Below are 23,381 nucleotides of genomic sequence, written 5' to 3'. Positions count from 1 at the left end.
GTACAAGGGAAGCCAGCACTTTGACTACATAGGAGTAGTAGCTGCAAAAGGCACCAGGGGGCCTTTTAGGAAAACAATGAAGGCAAAATCTGGAAGTGCTTCTAGATATTACTGCTGTTCATGCCTGTTTTGTCTGAACGTTAGCTTTCAAAGGACAAACGCCTCTGTCACATTAAGCCTTGGAAACATTAACACTACTTTACCAATGCAATTTATGGTAATAGAGCAACTCAATGGTAGAGAAAGGGAAATTATTTTTGTCATCGGTTAACTCCTAGATTTGATTTGAAAAGTAATGTGTTTATTGGCCAAGTACACTGAGACTGCCTGGGAATGCCTTTAGCTACATATGGAAGTCACAAAGTGGTGCCTTCCAAACCTGGCTGCACATTACAGTCTCCTGGGGAGCATAAGCCATACTACAAAGTAATAAAATCAGAATCTGTGGGAGAAGGGTCAGGATCTCAGTGTTTTTAAAGCTCCCAGGTGATCATACTAGCCAGCCACAGGTGTGAACTGACATTTGAAAGAAATCACCATATTGAAAGCTGGTTGGATCTTGCAGCTAATCATACCCAAGCCTGTAAGTGTGGGATTCAGCATTCTTTGTTGGATGTCATGAAACATGGTCACCATCTCTGCTAAACAAGCACAAGGTTTCAGTCCATTTTGGGGAGAACTGATTCTTTCTTCCCACAGCCTAAAATAATATCCTGATACTTATTGAGGGCTTGAGATAGTTCATGTGTTGCTGGAGGTGCAACATACGCATCTCAGACCTCACACTGTCCCTACCACAAAGTAGTTATATTAGGAGTAGGTTAATGCCAGAAATGAAATCACAGAGATAAAGAAAGCTTATGTCTTTCCCAAGATTATTTAACTAGAAGTTAAATGCAGCACCATATATTCTCTGAGAGTTCCTGTTTCATGACTTTCCCATGGGGGGGGGGGGGGGGGGGGGAGAGAGGAGAGAGGAGAGAGAGAGAGAGAGAGAGAGAGAGAGAGAGAGAGAGAGAGAGAGAGAGAGAGAGAGGATCGTCTGGACTCTGGATTGAAATGGACAGTTCTCTATGGTGTTCAGGCATGCCTTCAGAGTACTTCAGTACGTAATAGATCTACATGTTGACTGTCAGAAAATGACTTAAAATCAATTGCTTTAAAATAGTAATTCTTTGCAGATGGCCTGTGGTACTCTCTTATGTTAGCCTTGTGTAGTAATTTCATTATTCAATTTTGTATATTAAAAATTTTAAGAGCACTTTTTTGGCCTGGGGATTAAAATATGTTATTTAACTTAATGTTTGTAAAAAAAAAAAAAAAAAAAAAAAAAAAAAAAAAAGCCTTATCTTTCTTTCATTGTTTAAAAGATCGGTTTTTATTTTATATATATGGATATTGTGCATGCATGTATGTCTGCATCACATGCATGAGATGCCTGAGGAGGCCAGAAGAGGGTGTCAGATTCCACTGGGACTGGAGTTGCAGAGTTGTGGGTGCTCACGTGGGTGCTAAGAGTAAAACCCAGGTCCTTTGCAAGAGCAGCTGGGGCTCTTAACCACTGAGCCATCTCTCTAGCCCATCTTGGCTTTCTATTTCAGGTTTCTGTTATGATTCCATTACAATCACAAAATACATTGTTTGTACTTTGATTCTTTTAAAACTGTGGTTTGTTCTGTGGCCCCAGTTATGTTTCTAAGAGTGCTCAAAGATGTGTTTTGTGCTTTTGGGGTGGCATATTCTCCAACTGTTGATTAGACCTTGTTTGTTGATTGGGGTGTTCACATCTTCAGTGTTCTTCCTTACATGTCCAATGTGTCTGTCCAGGGTGATTGAAATCAATCCCCAGCTATAATTGTATGTCTCTATATACTTTTGCCTCTTAGTTTTGTGTATTTTGAGTCTTGATTGTAGAATGCATTCATATTTAACATATGTCTTCCTGAATTGATATTTTCTTCATTTTGTAACATGTGTTTTGGCTTTGTCTCTTTGTTCTAAACTTTATAAAAATATTGTTTTCTGGTATTTCTTTCTTCATCACTTTTTCCCCACTAACATGCCTGTGTTACTAAATTTAAAGTAAATTCCTTATGAACATCGTGTTATCACAATGTTTCATTTTTTAATTCACTGTGCTTGTGTGTTTGTGTTTCTGTGTTTGTGTATGCCTGTGCATGTGTAGGCATATATGTTTGTACAGATTTGCATGTCATGTGTGCAGTGGCTGTGGAGGCCACAGCTAACCTTGCTTGCTGTTCTTCAAGTACTGCCCATATTTTGTTTTTGTTTTTTTGTTTGTTTGTTTGTTTGTTTGTTTTTTGAGACAGGATCTCTCACTGGCTTGGAACTTGTCAAGTATGTCCATGTCCAGGCTGGCTCCCAGAAATTCTTTATTTTACCAGTGTTGTGATTACAAGGTCTTCTGACTCCAGCTTATTCATATGGGTTCTGGAGATTTGATTCTGTTCCTCATGATTGCATTGCAAGCCATTAGTAGACTCAGCTCTATCCCTAACCCCTTTCCTTTTAATGGGTATATATGAGTACATCTTGAGATAATTTCTGGTATACTATAATTTGTTTCCTGGCTTAACTAGCTATAGAATGGATGTACATTTTCACTAATAAGCTATGTTCTCTAACAAACTTTTGGCATGTAAGCTTGTTATGCTCAGAACTAATTTCATTCACAAACCAAGGGATTAAAATATATAAATACCTATCACTGACCAAGGAGCTGTCTTTGTTGTTGACAGTGTAGACAAAATACAAGATTACCATCATCTACTTGAAAATGTTTCTAGGGTAAATTAATTGTGGCTATGCATAACTGTCAGGGATTTTGGTGACTCAGCCAAATAGATATTCTTATTTTACATATCAATCACAGTTCCCTCTCCCCGCTCCCTCCCATGCCCCCATCCCCATTCCCATCCCATTCCCACCCAGCCCCACTCCACAGGGAGGGTAATGCCTTTAAAGAGGGATCAACAAAATCTGTCAAGTCATTTGGAGTAGGGACTAGGCCCTTCCTCCAGCCTCTGGGTAGGAGGAATATCCCCCCATGGGGATGTGCTCCCAAAGTCCTTTTGTGCACCAGGGATACATCCTGGTTCCACTGTCAGAGATTCCTTATAGGTCTTCTCTTATAATGGAGATCCATGTTCAGAGGGTCTGAGTTGGTCCAATGCTGGTTTCCCAGCTATCAGTCTGGGTGTCCATGAACTCCCCCTTGCTCATGAAGGTCAGCAGTCTTTGTGGGTTTCTGTTGCCTGGTCTTCACCCATTTTCTTATTATTCTTCCCTCTATGCAACAGGATTCCAGCAGTTTAGCTCAATGTTTGCTGAGGGGTATCTACTTCTATTGCCATCAGTTACTAGATGAGGGCTCTATGATGGTGGATAAGTTAGTTGTCAATCTCATTACCAGGGAAGGGCATTTAAGGTAGCCTCTCCACTGTTGTTCAGATTGTTAGTTGGAGTCATCCTTGTAAGTCTCTGGACATTTCTCTAGAGTCAGTTTTCTCTTCAAACCTGTAATGGCTTCCTCTATTACGGTATCTCTTCTTTTTGCTCTCCTGTATTCTTCCTCTGACTCACTCTTCCTGATCTCATATGTTCTCCTCTCCTCCCCTTCCCTTTCTCTTAACCCCCCCACCCACTCCCAATATGCTCAGGAGATCTTGTTCCTTTCCCTTCTGTGAGGGACCTTGTATGAATCTCTTAGGTTCCTCCTTGTACACTAGTTTCTCTTTCAGTGTGAATTATAGGCTGGTGATACTTTGTTCAATGTCTAAAATCCATGTATGTGTGAGTACATACCATGTTCCTCTTTTATGACTGGGTTACCTCACTCAGGATGGTTTCTCCAAGTTCCATTCATTTGCCTGTGAATTTCAAGATTCCAATGGTTCCCCCCACCCCGCTGAGTAGTATTTCATTGTGTAGATGTACCACATCTTCTTTATCCATTCTTCAGTTGAGGGGCATCTAGGTTGCTTCCAGGTTCTTGGTATTACAAATACGGCTGTTATGAACGTAGCTGAACAGGTGTATTTGTTGCATGGATGTGGATCATTTGGGTATATGCCTAAGAGGGGATTGCTGGGTCCTGTGGTAGACTGATTCCCATTTTCCTGAGGAACCACCATACTGATCTCCAAAATGGTTGTACAAGTTTGCACTCACACCAGCAGTGGAGGAGTGTTCCCCTTTCTCCACATCCTCTCCAGCAGAAGCTGTCATTTGGTGTTTTTAATTTTAGCCATTCTGGCAGGAGTAAGATGGTATCTCAGAGTTGTTTTTGCATTTCCCTGATAGCTAAGGATGTTGAACACTTTCTTAAGTGTCTTTTGAACCATTTTGAATTCCTCTATTGAGATTTCTCTATTCAGTACTACACCCCACTTTTTAATAGGGTTATTTGGTATTTTGTTGACTAGTTTCTTGAGTTCTTTGTATATTTTGGAGATCAGCCCTCTGTCAGATGTGGGATCAGTGAAGTTTTTTTCCCAGTCTCTGGGCTGCCATTTGATATTTTCCACTGTGTCCTTTGCCTTACAGAAGCTTCTAAGTTTAAGGAGGTCCCATTTATTAATTGTCGATCTCAGTGTCTGTGCTACGGGTGTTATGTTCAGGATGCAGTCTCCTGTAGCAATTTGTTCAAGGGTATCTTCCACTTTCTCTTCTAAGAGGTTCAGTGTGGCTGGGTTTATGTTGATGTCTTTGATCCATTTGGACTTGAGTTTTGTACATGGACATGGATCTATCTTCAGTCTTCTACTCACCATCATCCAGTTGTGCCAGCACCATTTGTTGAAGATGCTTTCCTCCTTCCATTGTATAATTTTAGCTGTTTTGTCAAAAATCAGGCATTCAGAGGTGTGTGGGTTAATATGAGGATTTTTAATTCGAATCCATTGGTCTACCTGTCTATTTTTGTGTCAATATCAATACGTTCTCAGGACTATAGTTGGGGATGGTGATACCTCCAGAAGTTCCTTTATTGAATAGTGTTGTTTTAGTTATTCTGGATCTTTTGTTTTTCCATATAAAGTTGAGTATTATCCTTTCAAATCAGTGAAGAATTGTACTGGGGTTTTGATGTGGATTCCTTCCAGACTAATGTGGTTTGATTAAGCCAGACCACCTGAAACAGAGTACCAGGTGATCTTACATTCAAAACAGCTGGACAAAGCAGCTTTACAAACTACAGCCAGGATTTCTGAATCTTCGAATCCCCCATGACAGTGCCCCTTACCAGCAGGAAGTAGTTTGGAAAGAACAACACCCAAATTCCCAAATATTGTCTATAGACGTTTGTTTTCAATTAAATGGACTTGGTTATATAAAATAAATAAATAAAATAATAATAATATAAATGAGCAGGCTACGCAAGTTTCAGTAGACAAGCCAAGAGGCAGCACCCTCCACGGCCTCTGCGTCAGCTCCTGCCTCCAAGATCTTGCTCTGTTTGAGTTCCTGTCCTGAGTTCCTTCGATAAGGAAATAAACCAAATAAACTCTTCCCCCTCCCCACAAAAAAATGAAATAGTAGCTAGTCAGTAATTCTTTTAACAAACCTTTAGAAATACTCTATTTTAAAAAAACTATTTTACAACATGGAGATGCTTTTGTGTATATGCCTACATACAAACATTAACACTGATATGGCTTGTAGGGGAAATCACTATTTAGTGGAATTGACTTCATAGGTCACATGGTGGTAATCATTTCCAGACAGCTTTAATTGCCCTGTCTCATTTAGAAAGCCTAATATGCATTGCCAAGGGAAGTGAATGGATTATAATACCACTTAGCTTTCCTACAAAAAAAAAAAAAATCCTTGTACATTTTGTCACAGAACTTGATTGTTTTACCTATTTTACATTTTACTATAATGGCTTCTGCATTGCTACATTTTGCTTTCAGCTATTTGAATGGCAGAGATTTGGGTATAAATATAATTGTGAGGGATGTATTTTCCCCCAATAAAAATGTAGGCTAAAATAACCTCCTACAGAGGAGCAGGGTCCATTAGAGTAGAATGAATCAGAACAAAGAGGTGAGGTTCACATTGACCCAGGAAGGAGAAACAATGCATTTTAACTCTTTGGAATGCTACTCTAACATCTGACCACATTAACAACAGGATAGGCTTTTTGCATTGTTTACCTGACATATAAAATGACTCTATAAACGTGGATGTTCTATGAATATATATCATAGGATGAGTGGAGAGGTTAAAAACTAATTGGTTGATGTCCAGAAGAATATGTATGTTTTAAGTCATAAATGATGGATTTTGACTGAATAATGACTAGTATCCCTGAAGCAGAAGATAGATCTTCAGTCAATGAGTAAGACTGTATGGGAAGAAAAATACAAGCTGTTTAATACTAATATTAATGCTTTAATAAACATTTGTCATCAGCGTTCCATTCCCTTTAGATTTAGAATATTAAAAAAAAGAGAGAGAGATTTGTTCATGTGTTCATGTCTTACTTTTTTTGTTTTTGTTTTTGTTTTTTGTGCTGGTTTTTTTTTCTTGTTTTTTTTTTCTTCCTTAGTCTTTTATTTCTTCCAATTTTTTGTTTTTAATTCCATTTCTTTAAGGGATTTTCTCATATCATCTTTGAGGGCCTCTATCTTTTTTTTTTTTTTTTTTTTTTTTTTTGAAGTTATTTTTAAGTCGTTCTCTTCTGCTTCATCTGCTTCAGCGTGTGCACATCTAGTTGGCATAGAGTCCCTAGATTCTGGTGGTGTCATACTGGTCTTTCTGTTGTTGGGTGTTTTCTTATATTGCTATCTTCCCATCACCTTTTCCAGTGGGTGCAGGTAGAATCTCTGTTCTCTACCATGCTCTCCCTGTGGGTATAAGTGGGTCAGGTGTTTGATGCCTGTAACTCTGGATGATCCATGCTTTCTTGGAGGTCTCTCCTCCAGCAGAGGGCAGGTGATGGGGTCCAAAGATCTGGTGAGTGGGGCCTCAAGGTGGTCCCTCATGGATAGGCAGGTCCAGTGTGCTCAGAGCAGACCTAGGAAGGTCCAAAGGATTTACAACATTTTATTCTGAGGAAAGTGAAAGTCCCACTGTCCAGCTCCTTATAGAGGGCTAGTGGTCTCATGTTCTGTGTAGTAGATTATGAGTGTCTATCAATAAAATGGAGTGTGCAATGCCTTATGATGCTGGTGTAACATTAGAGCTTCCATTTTCAGGTATAATGATATATGGTAGTTCTGAGCATGTTTACCTGTGGCAAGTTTGCCAGGCAATATAATAAAAGCAAAACTTCTATCCACCAGGCACTCATTCTCTAGCAATAATGGCTACATTGCACACTGTACTAGAATTTAATGTCTTAATATCACCATTCTGTGGGACAAGGAATTCTGAAAAGACAGATGAAGATGGCATGCCTCTGCCTCAGCTTTCTAGAAAGCTGGGACAGGATTTGACACCTGGGCCTAAAATCATCTGAACCATTGTTTACTCCCAAGTCTTGCACCTGGACTGTGGGGACACAAGGATCAGGAGTGTCCACATATATAGTTTGTCCATGTCTCATGACTTTATGGTATCCTTAAGCTATTGAAACCTGCTCCATAGCGTTCTGGGACCCAAGAGAAATCTGTCCAGAAAAGAAGGTGGACATTCATTCTCCTCCCTGCCCAAAACACAGTCAATTCTCAGGAAAGAAAGAAATCACATTGTCTGAGAATCTGGAGGTCATGACTCATTGAAGGGAAAAAATACTAGGAAATATACTTACTACCCAAATATTATCAAAGCTTATGGGTTCACTTAAGTTTGAGAAAAAAATCATTTTATTAAATTAGCATCTGAAAACTGAAGCTGTGTTATGCTGGCATCTTGTGGAATTGATTTCATTCTCAGTTCACTGTGTTCTCATGTCATGTGCTGCAGAGATTTGATAGAGGTAATGACAGTCAGACCCCACACTCGCAACAGTCTTCTGGCTTGTGGTCATGTCATGAGTACTGAAAGTTGTTTCATTTCTGTGCTGCACAGATGGGGAAACTTGGGCTTGGGGATAAATTTTGCCCAAAGTCATAGCACAAGGAAATGATGAAATTTAAAAAGCAAGCATCTCTTTGCCCCATGGCAGCATGGCTCTGTAGAACTTTCCCTGGCTTTGTCACCATCTGACTTGCCACCACACAGGTTAACATGTAAAATGTAGCTTGGCATCCTGAGTAGATGTTCAATAAGAATAACCCCTTTGGGGTGAGAAAACTTCCATTTACCAGTATTTAGTATTTTAAATTGTTCCCAGCTATGCTTTTTACTCCAAAGAAAAGATCATTTTTACTTTGTTCTTGTTTTTTTATATTTTTCCATTGAATCAGTGTGTGTGTGTGTGTGTGTGTGTGTGTGTGTGTGTGTGTGTGTGTAGGGGTAGGGCACAGAGTTCTACATCTGGATCATCAGGCAGCAGGAAGAGAGGTGACACTGTACTTGTCTGAAACCTCAAAGTCCACCCCCAGTGACATACTTCCTGCAATGAGGCCATTATCTCCTAATCTTTCCAACTAGTGCCATTCCCTGTTGGTTAAACATTTAGATATATGAGCCCATGGAGACCATTCTTATTCAAACTACCTCTGTATTTTTAGCAACTTATATTGTTATAGATTATATTTCAGTTATAATAATTATAAAAAATAAATGAGTAAAATACCTAAAGCAATCTCAAATATGATGGGAAATGTCATTCTGTAAATATGTTTCTCTTATTGATTAATGAATAAAGCACTGTTGGCCAATAGGAAAGCAAGATAGGTGGGACTAAGAGACTAGGAGGAAAGAGGAAGTAGTTGGGAGGAGATCCAAGATGGAGGATGGAGAGAGAAGAATGCCAGCTCCTCTCTCTCCGGTAAGAGGAGACCATGTGGAAATACTTAGATTAATAGAAATGGGTTAATATTTAAGACAGAGCTAGCCAATAAGAAACTAGTAACTGGCCTACAGAATTATATCTAATATAATGTCTCTGTGTATTATCTGGGGCTGGCATGGCAGTGGGCCCCAGACCAGCAAGGAAAAAACCTTACTCATAACACAAATAAAGCCTATAATCCTATGGTAGCAAATGGTGAGGCCCCCTCTGTAATCTTCACAAGGTTTTCTGTGACCTGGAATCTCCCCAGGTCTTTCAATTCCATATCTTACTGTATAAGAAATACTTATTCTTATACATTCCATTTCTTGTCTTCCTGGACTTCTATGGTTTCCTGAATGTTCAATATGCTTCTTTACTCTCATATTTTCTGGTCATCCCATGTCAAGTTTGTTTTGTTTTGTGTTTTGTTTTTCTTTTAAATTTGGGTTTGTGGTAGTGGTTAGCAAGGGCAGAGGGCAAATATGAGGGGATGGGGAGATGAGTGGGATCAGAATGCATGATGTGAAACCCATAAAGGATCAACTAAAATAAAAAGAAAAGTCAATAAATAACAGGAAGGACAAATAGGTCAACAATGGCAACTTTAAAAAATATCAGCAATTGGGTTCTGCCTTCAAGACCGTTTCATACCAGTGCAGCAAGCTGACATGCTTTTTTCTGAAGTCTCAGACTATGTGACTAAAAGCAATTACATGTTCAATGACTAATGGCACAAATCGGAATAACACAGTAATAATAGCAATGACACCCTGCCAGTGCTAATACTGCTGAGTACTGCTTACTCATCAGATATGCATATTTTACATATATCCATTTGATCTTCACAGTGTCTCTTAGAAAAACGAAACACTACTATTAACCACATTTGAAAGACAAGTAAATACTGCTGTCAAGGAACCAATTTTCAAGGGTCAGTTTTAGAACTGGCTTTGTGATACATGTTACAGAGTTGGTTAGCTTTTCAAAGCATCATAATTTTCTGTTTTCTCAAAAGCCAGTATCAATGAGAAAAAATAGATATTAAAAATCATCATTTTTATGATAAAGTTGATCTACTTGGAAGAGCTGAGCCATATCATCGCTCTTAAATTCACGATGGTATATCCATCCATCTGTGAACACATCGTGGATAACCGTGATTAAGTTAGGTATTTAAATGCTTCAAAGATCTCTATTTACCTACCTATAACAAGGAAGGATCATAAGGGGGAAAGGGGAGGGTGAAGACCAGCATCCAGGGACAGGAACAGCAGGAAAGAAGAAACAGAGAGGGGGGAAGAATAAGAGAGGGATGGGAGAGGGATGGGAGGTAGGTAGGGCCCTTTTAAAAGGGAACATATTGAATAGGTGCAGGTAGTGCTCGTAGTGGTGTATCCTGTCAGAACAACAAGGGCAGGTCAGTAAAATGCATAAATACTAACAACATGCATCTGCTATTTGGTAGCAAATTGGACAGAAATGAATAGACAAAGTCAGTGGTGGGCCACAGACAACAGCTTGGCCACACACACATCTCTTGGGCTCTGACCCTTGAATTCCTGCTCCTGCCAGCTCCCATCTGAACTTTTCTGCTTTTTCATAGCATTCTGAGTAGATGGTTGTGCTTCCTGTTTTGAGACAAAGTCTTGGCAGCTGTTCAGAAGCAAACCTTGCGAACGGCAGCTCTGGCTTCCCTTCCATGCTCGTTTGGTCTGGAATCTCTAAAGAGCTCTCCACTAGCTTCACTGGCCTCTCACAACCAGATTACTCCAACTTCTTTAGCCTAGGTGCACCTCCATAATTTCTGTTCACTGATTTCTTAAAATGAGGTCAGAAAAAGAACTGCCATTTCTTCCTAAAAAACTGAAATTCTCAAAAAATGAGAATTGAAGGAAAACAACAACAACAACAAAAAAAAGTGTTCTTAGACCTTGGGCAGCTTGTTTTGTTGTCTGGGCCTAGAAAACTTAATCATTGAGGTAGAAATGTTCAGTTCCCGGTGTGGCTACATCTCCCACCCTTGTCTCTCCTGGAACGGGTTAAATTTAAACTCTCAGCCATCTTAACATCTTCTAACTGATTCTCCTTCCATTCCTTCCTTTAGTATGTCTGACTGTGGTCAGTTTCCTACTGCCTGTCCTTCCTGCAGGTACACTTAGAGCCTTTCTTGGGCCTCCCTGCTCCCTCTGCAGCCCAGGCTCCACTCTGTTCCGCAACCACTTGCTCTACTGACTGTGTATGACTGTGCCTCCATCCCTGCCTCATGCAACCCTAAGCACTATATGGGTGCTTTCTCTGCCAGCTGGTTTTCTGCTACTGGAAAATAATCCCCAATGGAGCTGGGGAGGTGTCTCAATGGATAAGAGCATATATACTTCAAGCAAAAAGACCAGAGTTTGAATGCCAAGTACCCACATAAAAAGCTTGGCAAGGCTCTTATGCATGTAATCCCAGCATTTGAAGGCATAAACAGGTGGATCTTGGGAGCTTGATAGATAGCCAGACTGTACAAAATTGTGATTTTCTGGTACAGTAAGAGATACAGTCTCCAGGAAACAAGGCACAGAGTCACACACACACACACCTGGCATCCTGCTCTGGCCTTTGCATTGGGTACTTGAATGTCACATGTGTGTGTTAGGAGAGCAAAAAGAAGGAAGAGGAGGAAAAGTGAAAGAAGGAGAGGAAGGAGGGAGGGGGTAAAGGAGGGAGACAGGGAGGCAGAATGGTGGAAGGACCCCTGAACTCCCACACTGACATCATTGGAGTCTTCTGATCTCCAACCCTGGTATACCAATGTGATATTTTGGAATGCCTTCCCTGCATGCTTCCTCAGCTTCATCTCCCATCCACACTGTCACCATCACAACGCACTAGCAGGAGTCCTCTATAGCCCATTGTTCCACCTTTAATTCCTCACTCTGTGCTTCAAATGCTGAACCCCTGTTCTCCCATTTCTGTCCTGTTTAGGGATCTATAAATTCTATGGTTTTTTTTTTTTTTTTTTTTTTTTTTTACCAAGTCCTTACATGGGCTGTGGATCTATCCACTTCTCAGTTCCTCATCCCATCCATGTGTTCTCATTACCTACTCTTTGTTCCTTTCCTTCAGCATAAGACGTTTCTCCATCTATCTTTTTGTAAGTGCCTCTACCTTCTGTCCAAATGTATATATTCCCTTTCTAGTCAAGGATAATCACTGTCTTCTCTGTCCCATCTGTGCAATAAATCTTTATTATGTTGGAAACACAGCTCTGCTTTTTAAAGTGCTGGCCTTCTGTAGGGGAGCAGTGAGAGCAGGAGGGTAGAGAGGCTTACAGTCAAGGGGCGAGGGGCTGGAAAGGGGACCTGAAGGATACAGAGTGAAATAGATGCCCATCTGGGGAAGCAGCCACTGAGTCAAGGCCTATATTATTGGGGGAATCTAGCCAGGCTGGCACCTGGGAAGATCTCAGGCCCTGAAGATTGAGGACAAGGGTTTCGAGGCAAGAATAAACTTGACAGTTGCAAATGAAAGAAAAGCCCTCATCTCCCTGCTGCTATGTTAATGCCCATGAGCTTTCAGATGGACCCCAGTCTGGCTCTCATCCCTGCCACCTCTCTGAAGCCACTACTGGAGTGACCACTAATGAGATAGATACCTGCCCCATTCCCTGGGCTTTTGATCCTCCTTTTACCAGCCAGACCCTGAAGCAGTATTTTGTACTTGACACTGGTTACCTGACATTACTGTCTTCTATGAGTCCTTTGGTCACTGAGACTTCTCAGTCCTTTGTGCTGACCCATGCACACAGAGTCTGGAGGTGTGTATATCCCATGTCAACATCATGGGCTTTCTATCTGTCTTCCATGTATCTATTTTAAGTGAGTAACAATAATTGTGTATCTTTATGGCATATAATGTATGCCATACATCATAGATAATATGATGATTAGTGTCCAAATACCTTACTTGTGTGTATTATAAGAATAAAGAAAATAAACCTATTTTAAATAATTTGAAATATATAGTATTGTTGATCATGATCACCAGGCAAAACAATTGGTCACTAAAAAACTTCTCCAGTCTGACACTTGGTACTTTTAAACCTACATCTTCTTTTTTTTCTCGTCCCTTCCTCCCCGTTCCACATCATGATAACCACTACTCCCCCCTCGTTCCTTTTGTTTGTTTGTTTGCTTTAAACTCCACATATATGTGAAAATTCAAAATTTGTCTTTTACTACTCACCTGATTTTCCTCAATAAAATTTTCTTGACTCCATTCACATCACCACAAATTGCATGGTATCTTTCTTTTTAAGACCAAAGAATGCTGATGTTGCTTCCATATCGTGGATGTTAAAAATAGTTCTCTAGACATACTAAGCTCCTACTTCAACATCTAATGGCTCTTTCTAGGTTATCACACCCATACACAAACCTTTAATTTATAAAGTGAGAATGTGCAAATCCATATCTCTATAAAAGTCTCTCTAGTGAATTCAACCCTACTTACTCAGCTGCTAAAGTGGGTATGTACAATGCATAACTGTGTTCTCACCCATAACTACATTTAGGATACATGTCTCCTCCACTCTCCCCCAGGATCCAAGTAACCAGCCACGTTCTTTCCAGTACCTTCCTTCTCTTATCTGTGGTCACCAAATTTGAGTAGGGCCTTCACCACTTCCTGTTGTTCCGGGTAGTTACTTCCTGATGATTCCTGATCTCATTTCCTGTCATCCGCCTGTTTGTTACACTGTTGGGAGGTGATCGTCCTAAGACTGTTATCTCTCCCCTGTTGAAACAATAAAAGGGCTTCTCTGTGGCCCAAGATAAAGCCGTGCCTGTGAGGATGACCAAAGGTGCATATGTGACATGGCTTTCAGTGAGTCCCCAGCCTCTCCCACTTCTCTAGCATACCTATTTACTTCTGCGCTCCTTCCTTGCTCAACTCTGTCAAGCTTGCCTTCCCTGAGGACCTGGTTTGTTTTTGCTGTTTTCTTCCTGTATGCTGCTATCTTTCTTCAGCATTCCCTCTGATGGAAGTCTCAGGAAACACACACCCCGTCTTCAATTCTGGCAAAACACCTATCAAATGGCCCATGATTTTCATTAGGGGGAGATACATTTCTTTCTCCTCCTCTCCAATTGTTCAGGCTCATTCTGTGATATGCCCATCATATAGTTTACCTATTTTGTTTACCCATGTACTTTCTTCTCTAGTAAGTAAATTCAGAATCATGGTTCTTTTATCAGAAAAGTTTTACTCTCTCTCTCTCTCTCTCTCTCTCTCTCTCTCTCTCTCTCTGTGTGTGTGTGTGTGTGTGTGTGTGTGTGTGTGGGTATTACAGATAGTTGTGGCTATCTGATGTGGATACTGCAAACTGAACTCTGAATTCAGATCTTTTGGAAGATCAGCCTTTTTAATTTTGACCTTGTCCTTGATTAGTTGCCATCTCTTAATGTGGGTCACTGTCAGTGAACCCCAGCTTTCACTCAGACTGGCAATCAGAAGGGAAACATGATGGCTTCCATGGAAAACACTGGAATCTTACATGCACCTTTTTTGTCTCCTTATTGTCTAATCCCAGCAGGCTTACTGTGATAGAAGAAAGACAGTTGCTAGTGATTCTGAGGAAGCAAGAAGCAACTTTAGCTAAGTGAGATTCCCAGAAAGTCTGGGTAGAGTAAAAACTAGATATCAGACTTGCCTACTTCAATCTGTGACTCAACCAGATGCACTATGGAGAAATTTACAAAGGTGATCTTTATGAGGTCTAGGAATGACATGTCATGTAAGTGGAATTGTTTAGAAAGCTGAAGTAGCAAGTAGCAAAGGAGAATGTTATCATTTTAAGAGTGAAATGTTTCTCTGCACTTGGCTGATTTTCTCCCTGAGCAGAATACGCAGCATGTGTCCCTCTAGAGTTGGAGAGAGGCAGCTGTAGTCTGTAGAGGCAGTTCACATCAGTGGATTTGTAACATGGGAAGTTACCATGCACATGTAATCTTTAAAATGTAGTATTCTGTCTTGACCTCTATTGGCAGTTCATCTGTCTCTGTTTTCTCCTGACGTCAGCCCTCTGTAGCTACAACCTCAGCACCTGTGCATTGAACCAACCTTGGATTGAAGCTACTCAAAAATAATCACAGTAGTACTGAGCATGTGCAGACCTTTTCATGGCATTAGTCCCTAAAAAAAATAGAAGGAAATAATTATTTACATAAAATCTACTCTTTGAGGGATTATGAGTAACCAAAATTATTTAAAGCATACGGGTTTTATGTAAATTTTGTGCTATTAAATATAAGGTATTTGAGCATTCTCCTCTTATTTTGGTACCCTAATAGGGTTCCAGAATGCCTTGGCAGTTACCAAGGGATGCTATAGTCTTCTTTCTTATTGGAAAATCTTTCCCCCACAAAAGCATGCTTTTCACCATTCCCTCCCTCAGTGTTTCACAGGCTGGATGGAGTACAACTTATTTAGTAACTGTCAAAATTACTTGTATACTAAAGGAAAGCTGCACTTGTGAGTGTGCAATGGCCACCTGTGAGTGTGCAGGCACCACCTGTGAGTGTGTAGGGATCACCTGTGAGTATGAAAGGCAAGTACAGCATGTTCCTCTCCCTGTGGTCTGTTTATTCTGACTTCCAGGCAGCAATTTCCCCTGCTCCTGACTTCCATACTCCAGTTGTCCAGTTATGTGTGAGCAGTGACTCCAGTAAGTCAGGCCTATTAGACAGGTAGCCAGTAACAAGTAGGTCCTTAGGACAAATGATGGCTTCTCTAGGTCTCAGGTTGCTCATATGTCTGGACCAGATGAATTCCACACCTTTTTCATTCTCAGATATCAAGAAAGTAGTTTTAGTAAAGGAATGTTTAAGGGCTGTGAGAAAAAAAAATCTGGAAGATGAGAGATCGCTTTACATCGAGAATATGACAGACTCTTTCCCACAGGGAGGAAGGTGAGATTAGAAAGTCGAGGAGGTAGATGTGATGCAGCTGAAATTCGTGTGCCTGGGAGAAAGTATAAGATCTTTTCAGAACAGAATGGTATGCTGGAAAACTCACATACCATTAAATAGATCAGGAGCAACTTTTAATTACTTAGTTCAGTAATGCAAAGAATATTCACATAACTTGATGGCCATCACTGCCATCTGTCTCCAGAATAATTTTATCTTCCCTAATAGAAAACTTGAGATTATGGATGTAGCTTGCTATTATATTGCTTTCCTGTTATATACAAGGCCCGGAGTTCAATCCCTAGCAGTACAACAGACAAAACAAAGAAACCCCCACAACTGGAATTGTGAAGCAGTGACCCCCTCATTTCTCACCCTCCTGTCTCCGGGCCACCCCAATTCTACTTTCTCTTCCTTATTTTGACTGTCTGGGTATCTTATAAACGTGACTTTACACAGTATTTCTCACTGTGTGGCTAACGTACTTCTCTTAACACAGTATTCCCAAAATCTACCCTAGTAGGACATATCAAATTATATTCCTGTTTTATATTGAATAATATTGTCTTGTATGCATATACTATGTTTTCCTTGTCCATCTCTGAATGGACACTTGTGTTGACTCTCTTAGCTGTTGTAAATCATATGGCTGTGAACATGCATTTAACTCATTTGAGGGATTTCCGAACGTTTTCTCACAGTATATGTACCATTTTATATTCCCACTGAGAATTACCTGGTTCCTTCTAGATTCACCATATGGACAAGTGGCTACATGTCTTCTATCTAAATCAGCTTGACTGTAGCCCAGACTGCACCTGAGGCAATGACAAAATGTTCAATTATGACAGCATATTGGTGACAGTATGGAGAGTCTTGAATCTAGGATATGGTTCTGGTGCCTATTCTGCAGGGTATAGGAAGCTGGTGAGGCAAGGGCAAAATTATATGGTCCTATAGGCAGCTTAAGAACCAAATTATGCATTTAATGTGAGTTGAGACCTGGAGGCTGGGACACTGGTCAGCATTTGATTACATCTAGCTATCTAGGCTAGACATCTGGTTCTAAGTGAAAGTCCTAGGTTCTGGACTCCAGGTAGGGGGGATGGAAAGGTAGGAATGAACAAGGAGAAATTGAATAAGATTCTTGAGAATGAGGAAAGTGTTTTGCTGGTGAGGGGTTTGAAGAATTGTGCATGGGTTCAGTCAGCCATTCAACATTGGTCATCTTAAGTATACTTATATGGAGTGATAGCAAGATTTACATCCCTTATCGTTTGTCATTTTGATTTTCAAGGTAACTATAGCACACAGAGATGGGAGAGAACCAGTTAGTCAGGTGGTTCCTGGCCTAGGAAGGAATATCTTTGCAGTAGGGCTGAGGAGTATGGGTGGATGATAAAATGTTGCTGTAGGTTCTTGTCCCACCAGGTCCTGTTGCCATTTCAGCCCAAATAAGCAAGCAAAGACTTATATTAATTATAAAACTGTTGGCCAATGACTAGAGCTTCATATTGGATAGCTGTCTTAATTATTAACCCATATCTGTTAATCTATGCTTTTCCACATGGTCTTGGCTTACCAGAGAAGGATCCAGATCCTCTACTCCTCTTGGCAACTACATGGTGTCTCTGTCTGTACTGCACTCTCTCCGCCTATCTTTCCCAGAATTCTCTTCATCCCCTACTCCCTCCACAGTGCTTTATTCATCAAACAATAAGAGATACATATACACAGAAGGGCATCCCCCATCATCAGGATGTTACTTACTCTGCATCAGTGAGTTGTGGGTTTCATTCCCATGATGGAGGAAGGGGAAAGAGGGGGAAGAGGGAGAGCACAGGCAGCAGTGATGGAGCTGTTTCATAGGGAGCACCCTCTTAGCTGAGGGCTACAGATCTGGGTCCTGAGTAAGAATAAAAGTTCCTTAGGGTGTTTGCACAGCGAACTGAAACACCAGACTCAAAGTAAGGAATGGACTGCAGGCACCAGAGGTGTATTTACACAAGATCTGAGCTGGAGCTACAAAGGTCTTTTTTATGCATAATTTACATAATAATAAGTTACTATGTTATGACAGCCTATAAGTGGTATATCTTTTGTCTAGAACACTGTCAACAGACATGGTTCAGATTTGGGGGACTTTTTTCATTGTTAAAATATTTTTATTTAATTGACATTTTAAAATTTATTTTACATAGTGACTACAGTTTCCACTCACTCCTCTCCCTCTCAGTTCCCTCCCCCCCACCACCACCATCTACCTCCTTTGGAGGATTTTAGATCTTGGAATATTTGCTGACATTTTACCAACTTAATCAGAAAATATTAAATCTAAAATGGTTTAAAGAACAAAATTTATGAGCATTGTTTGTACCTAAGTTTCACATTTTCAGTTTTCCAATTAAGAATGCCTGGCCTGTCTGTGTAAGAAAGGTGTTTGTGTGGCCCTTTGTTCTGTGTTAGCTATGTGTCATGCCAAAACCATTCATGCCTCTGGGTGTTCATGTCCTCTTTCTCTATGATTCTTTGTGCTTTGATTACTGAAGTTTCCACAGAAGAAATACTCCTTAGCTGTTGTCCTCTGGGTTGACACAAGGCAGGCTGTAGTACCTTTATTGCAGCTGTGCAATGGTCTTGGTGACAGTTCCTGGGTGGCAAGTGTAAATCTCAGTTTTGTGGATCTAAGTTTGAGGAGGATTTTAAAGAATTTATATTTAAGATAAATGTAGTTGGGGGGGTTTCTAAGGTCAGGTTTATCATATGTAAGTGGGGTGATCTAAGCTGGGCAGCCACCTGTCTTTTTTATATGATTTCTGGTGATCAAACTTAATTCTTCTTGCAAGCAATATACTAGCTTCCAGGACCTCTACTCCCCTGTATGCTTTTATTTGCAAGTTAAAATGAAAACAGTTTTCCCCAGATTTACAACTGACTGATGAATCTATACTGCTGACACCAATAACAAAAGCATTTGTCAAGGCTCAGCAACCAACCTCAAGGTCCACTGAAGTGTGTAGATATACCTCTGTGACAACTGGACTGTTGTGTGATTCTGCTGGGCTTCATTTAGTCTGTATAAAGAGATTGTATCTAGCCAACTGCTTAGACATCATTAGAGGCCATTTCCTCACTTGGGACTGATTACCTAAAGGAATTAACAAACTTTGAAGGCATTATTTGATATTTCCAAAGATGTCCTTTGTGCCTTGAAAGGAATAAATCTATTCCTCCCTTCTTTGACTGGCTGCAGAAGTTCTTTCCTAGCAGGAGCTCGGCTATTCTGCTGGATTCCCTGACATTGTGGGTCGCAGAGCAGGATGTCCCATTGTGATACCCCAGGAAGCGGCCAAGGTTTCAGAAGAGAACTGATTCCTTCAGTCACCCTTGCTCACTGCCAATGCCCTGTGCTTTTGGAATCTTAATCAGGCTCATTGGATGACTGTGAGAAATGAGGCCACACTGAAAATTCACAGACTCTTTGCTACACCTCAGAGAGACCTCTAAACTTTGGGTGAAATCAAAGAGGCTACAAGACCAGATCTCTAGGATGAAAAAGCCCCCCCAAAGTCAAAACACAGACAAGAGATTGTGTATAAAGAAGATGTGCATTAACCACAAAAGTAACAAGGCAGGAGAGTGAGGAAGAAAAGAGAAATGGCTTGTGAGATGCTCTCAAGAGTCCTCACCATCAGCTGGAACATTCCCTCAGAGATTTATTTCTGTAGCTAATCAGAGACAAGGAGGTACATTTTCAGCTAATGTAGGCATTAAGAATAAGATGAAGATGTGGAATGGGAACTATGGCATAAATCAAAGATAAAGGCTTCTCTCCTAATTTGGTGGATGTTACTAACTTTTGCCTACCTTTAAGAAAAAACACCCACACTGTTGGTGATCCCAGGGAAAAAAAGTGGGCTTAGAGAGTTGTTTGGTTTTTACATGTGGCTGTTCAATCAGGTAGACCTTAATGAGTATCCTCCCTAAGAATGAAGTGAGATGGCAAAGCTGCACCTTCAGCCTGACAGTTGACACTCAGTGGCGTGTGACTCAACACAGATTGAAGGCAATATGAATAAACTTCTCCCTGTTCTGCTTCCTTCCTAATGTAACATGTTTCACAAGAACTGACAGGAACAGGGAAGATAAAATGAGGGGGGGCATGGCATGTATGCTTTACTATATGCCAAGCACTGTGGGGATTTATTGGTAAACACTCCAGCTTTCTGGTGGTGGTAGTGGTGCTGGAGGTTGAACACAGGGCCTGGCATATGTGAAGCATGCACTCTATCACTAAGCCACATGAGTGATTCTCTAAGTAATGAATGCTGGCCTTGAACTCTGAGGCCTGGGCAAGCCTTCAGCTTGTCATCTTCTTGTATTAGTCTGTGGATTATGCCACTAAGAAATTGTTAATTCTGTGAGGTAAATGATGTATGGAAAGATGTAGGCAACATTTGTAGCTGGAATTTCTTTCCCACCTGGTCCTTCCAGCCATTTGACCCCAAATGGATACACAGAGGCATCTATTAATTATAACCTTTGGCTGATGGCTCAGACGTCTTACTGACTAGCTCTCTCTCTTAATTATTAACCCATAACTACTAATCTATGTATTTATATATGGCCTTGTCTTACCAGAGAATGCCCAGCATGTCTGATCTTTCCAGTGTCTACATGGCATCCCCTCTGGACATTTCTTTCTTTCCTCTACCCAGCATTCTCCTCATCTGGTAGCCCTGCCTATACTTTCTGCCTGGCTACTACTACACACACACACACACACACACACACACACACACACACACACACACACTATGAACATCCCCCATCAAAGATAAAACAGTTTTCCAAGTACAACCATGGGGCCAGAACTTTAACATAGACTTTTGATCTTAAACAAAACATATTCTGAGGTTTTTAATCACAATGATTAGAGGCAGGAAGATGTGAGACTAAATATGATGTATGCCTGCCATCACACTGGATATTTGAATATTGTCTTAATGCTTCTGGGAGCTTTGGGGTAGGAGGGGCACATGTTTCTATCCCTGCTTTCTTCAAAGATGCCCCTATAAATCACTATAGCTGCTTCATCAGAAATGAATATAATTGCAAAGAAATAATTTTAACATAGTTTTAAGTTAAGTAAACAAGAATGCCCATATTATAATGCTATTATAAAATGTATACAATAGCAGTAAAGAACATATCCTAATCTATATTATATCAGACTTATTCTACATTCCAAATAGTCTTTTTCCAATGATTCTAAACATGTAACTTTGTATCTAATATTACAAGAATTTCTTATTGCTTTATGAGGGTATCATAACTGACTTTTAAACTGATTGGGTTTTTTGAATATTAATTATATTTTGAGGTTTTTAAATCTTGGTATATGGAGCTCTAATATTAATTTCAAAAGCATTTGTGGTAGATCTTGGTTATAGAAGGATACTAAACAGTCAAAGCTCGTTTGCTGAAATCACCTTTCCTTGTTTTGTTTTGTAGGGATCTACCGAACAGAAAGGGATAAAGGCACTTTGTATGAGCTCACCTTCAAAGGGGACTACAAACATGAATTCCAACGGCTTGTCCTATTTCGACCCTTTGGCCCCATTATGAAAGTGAAAAAGGAAAAAACTCAGTATGGCCAACACGCTTATCAATGTTATTGTGCCCCTAGCGAGGAGGGTGGACAAGTTCCGGCACTTCATGCAGAACTTCAGGTTTGTTTGTTTGCAGGGAACCCTGCTTATTTGTTGTCAGTGTCTTCATTTCCCTACCATGCACAAAGGCTCCTTTTCCTGCACTCCACTCAGTTTTATTCATACAAAGTTTGCCATTTGTATCTGCCTTTCCCTAAAGCAATTAGAAAATCTTTGTTTAAATGTGTTTTCCTTAGAAGATAAGTCTAGGAAGGATAGGCTATCCACAGCACTGCACATGTCACCTTCATTCTGATTTGATAAAACAGTGCAGCATGTCACCTTCAGTTCTGACTTGATCCTAGGCTCCGAAGCCAAACGTTAAATTCTCAGAAGCAAGCAAATGAGGTTCAAAATCATCAGGAACAAGTAGGAGCTGGCTGGTGGTGACAAAACCCACTTCACTGATGACTCTGGACAAGAAAGAGGCTCTGGCTCAGCAGAAGACTAGCTTCATTTGCTGTCCTATTCCAACTGCTTCTGGAGGGTATTGAATCACAGCCTATTTCTTATTCTAAGCTACATACCCTAAGAGACTGAATTAAAACTATTGCAGGAAGGCTTTAGGTACTCAATGTTATAGGCACTCAGTAAGTAGACCTTTATTCCAGGGTGCATTGGTGAAGCTGATGCACCTGTGACTGGAAACCATCTACTGAGCAACAGTGGGTCTCATTAAGTTTTATGTATGGAATCCGCATATAGGCTGAGATTAACCAGCTAAATAATTTACTTACCTTGTTTTAAGGAAGCCAGCTTATTTTATTGAGTTATAAATCCTGAAAGATTTGGCTACTTTTTGGGAGTTTTTATTATTAAGTTCAGATTATTAAAAAGTCAATGGTGTTCAGTAGAAGAATCTCTGTGGCAGCTTTCAATATTCTAGCTTAAGAGCACAAGAGGCATCCTTTTGTAATTAAGTTATTTGTATCAGGATCAAATCATCTTTGAAGAGACCATTAAAGTCATCTGGGAATGGAAGATGGAGGCCATATCTGAAAGCCAGGGGCTGCAAAGGATAGTGCACACAAAGAAAAATTCCCAGAGGAGTGGGCATTGTAGCCGAGACTGAGTCTACACACATATAGTATTGAATAAAATGGTTTGAAACGATGAAAGACCATTTTGGGGTTTCTAATTTAAAATGAACATTTCACTTACAGAATAGATTATTTGGCTACTACAAGATGTTTGATCATTGTGAACAAAACAAGGAATAAGTTATTTTAAAGCAATCCACAACTGAACACTATTTACATTAATTCGATCCATTTTACATGACTTTCCTTAACATATATGTGATAAAAAGGATGGTTTACTAGATATGAATAATTTAATAGGCATGAGATATCTTACATATTCCATTTTTAATGCATTAAATTTTACCTCCTTAAATCTGTATTTAAACTTTTTTTAGTATGCTGGGTTTCTAGCAAATTTCTCTTCATGCTGTAAAGATATTAATTCATAAAGGTCTTTCTCATGTTTAAAGTTACTCACAGAACAAGCTATGATTGGAATTATAATGTCCTTTAATCATATTCAAGTATCCCACTGAGCAGACTAAGGGGTTGCAGTAGGGAAAGAACATCCGTACATTCCATATGTACTCCTTCCTCTGTGATTCATCCACATTCCAAATTTAGTCACCTGTGTTGTTACCTAGTTGTGGGATGCAACCCTTAGTTTCTATTTTGAAAAAGGCAAATCTATATTCAGATTTATTACATTTCTTAAAATAGCATCCCCATCCCTCAGTTCTTGGTTGTGTTTAATGGGTAAGAAACACAGGACAGCCATAAATGCTTTAAC

The 23,381-nt window shown here is 40.1% G+C and overlaps 1 protein-coding gene across 1 annotated transcript in view; it reads left to right on the top strand.

Annotated features, from left to right (window-relative positions):
* The window catches only part of LOC127216397 (chondroitin sulfate N-acetylgalactosaminyltransferase 1-like), a gene marked incomplete at its 3' end in the record, with an annotated part of 51,839 nt that extends 30,214 nt beyond the window's left edge, over nucleotides 1-21,625 (top strand). Inside the window, 2 exon segments of the mRNA XM_051177044.1 lie at nucleotides 21,373-21,500; nucleotides 21,502-21,625. Of these exon segments, the coding sequence (XP_051033001.1) occupies nucleotides 21,373-21,500; nucleotides 21,502-21,625 (252 nt within the window).
* Between the last annotated feature and the right edge of the window lie 1,756 nt (nucleotides 21,626-23,381).

The sequence above is a fragment of the Phodopus roborovskii genome, unplaced genomic scaffold (assembly GCF_943737965.1).
Source record: "Phodopus roborovskii unplaced genomic scaffold, PHOROB, whole genome shotgun sequence".
Classification (NCBI taxonomy): domain Eukaryota; kingdom Metazoa; phylum Chordata; class Mammalia; order Rodentia; family Cricetidae; genus Phodopus; species Phodopus roborovskii.
This window is presented reverse-complemented; position numbering and strand designations above follow the sequence as displayed.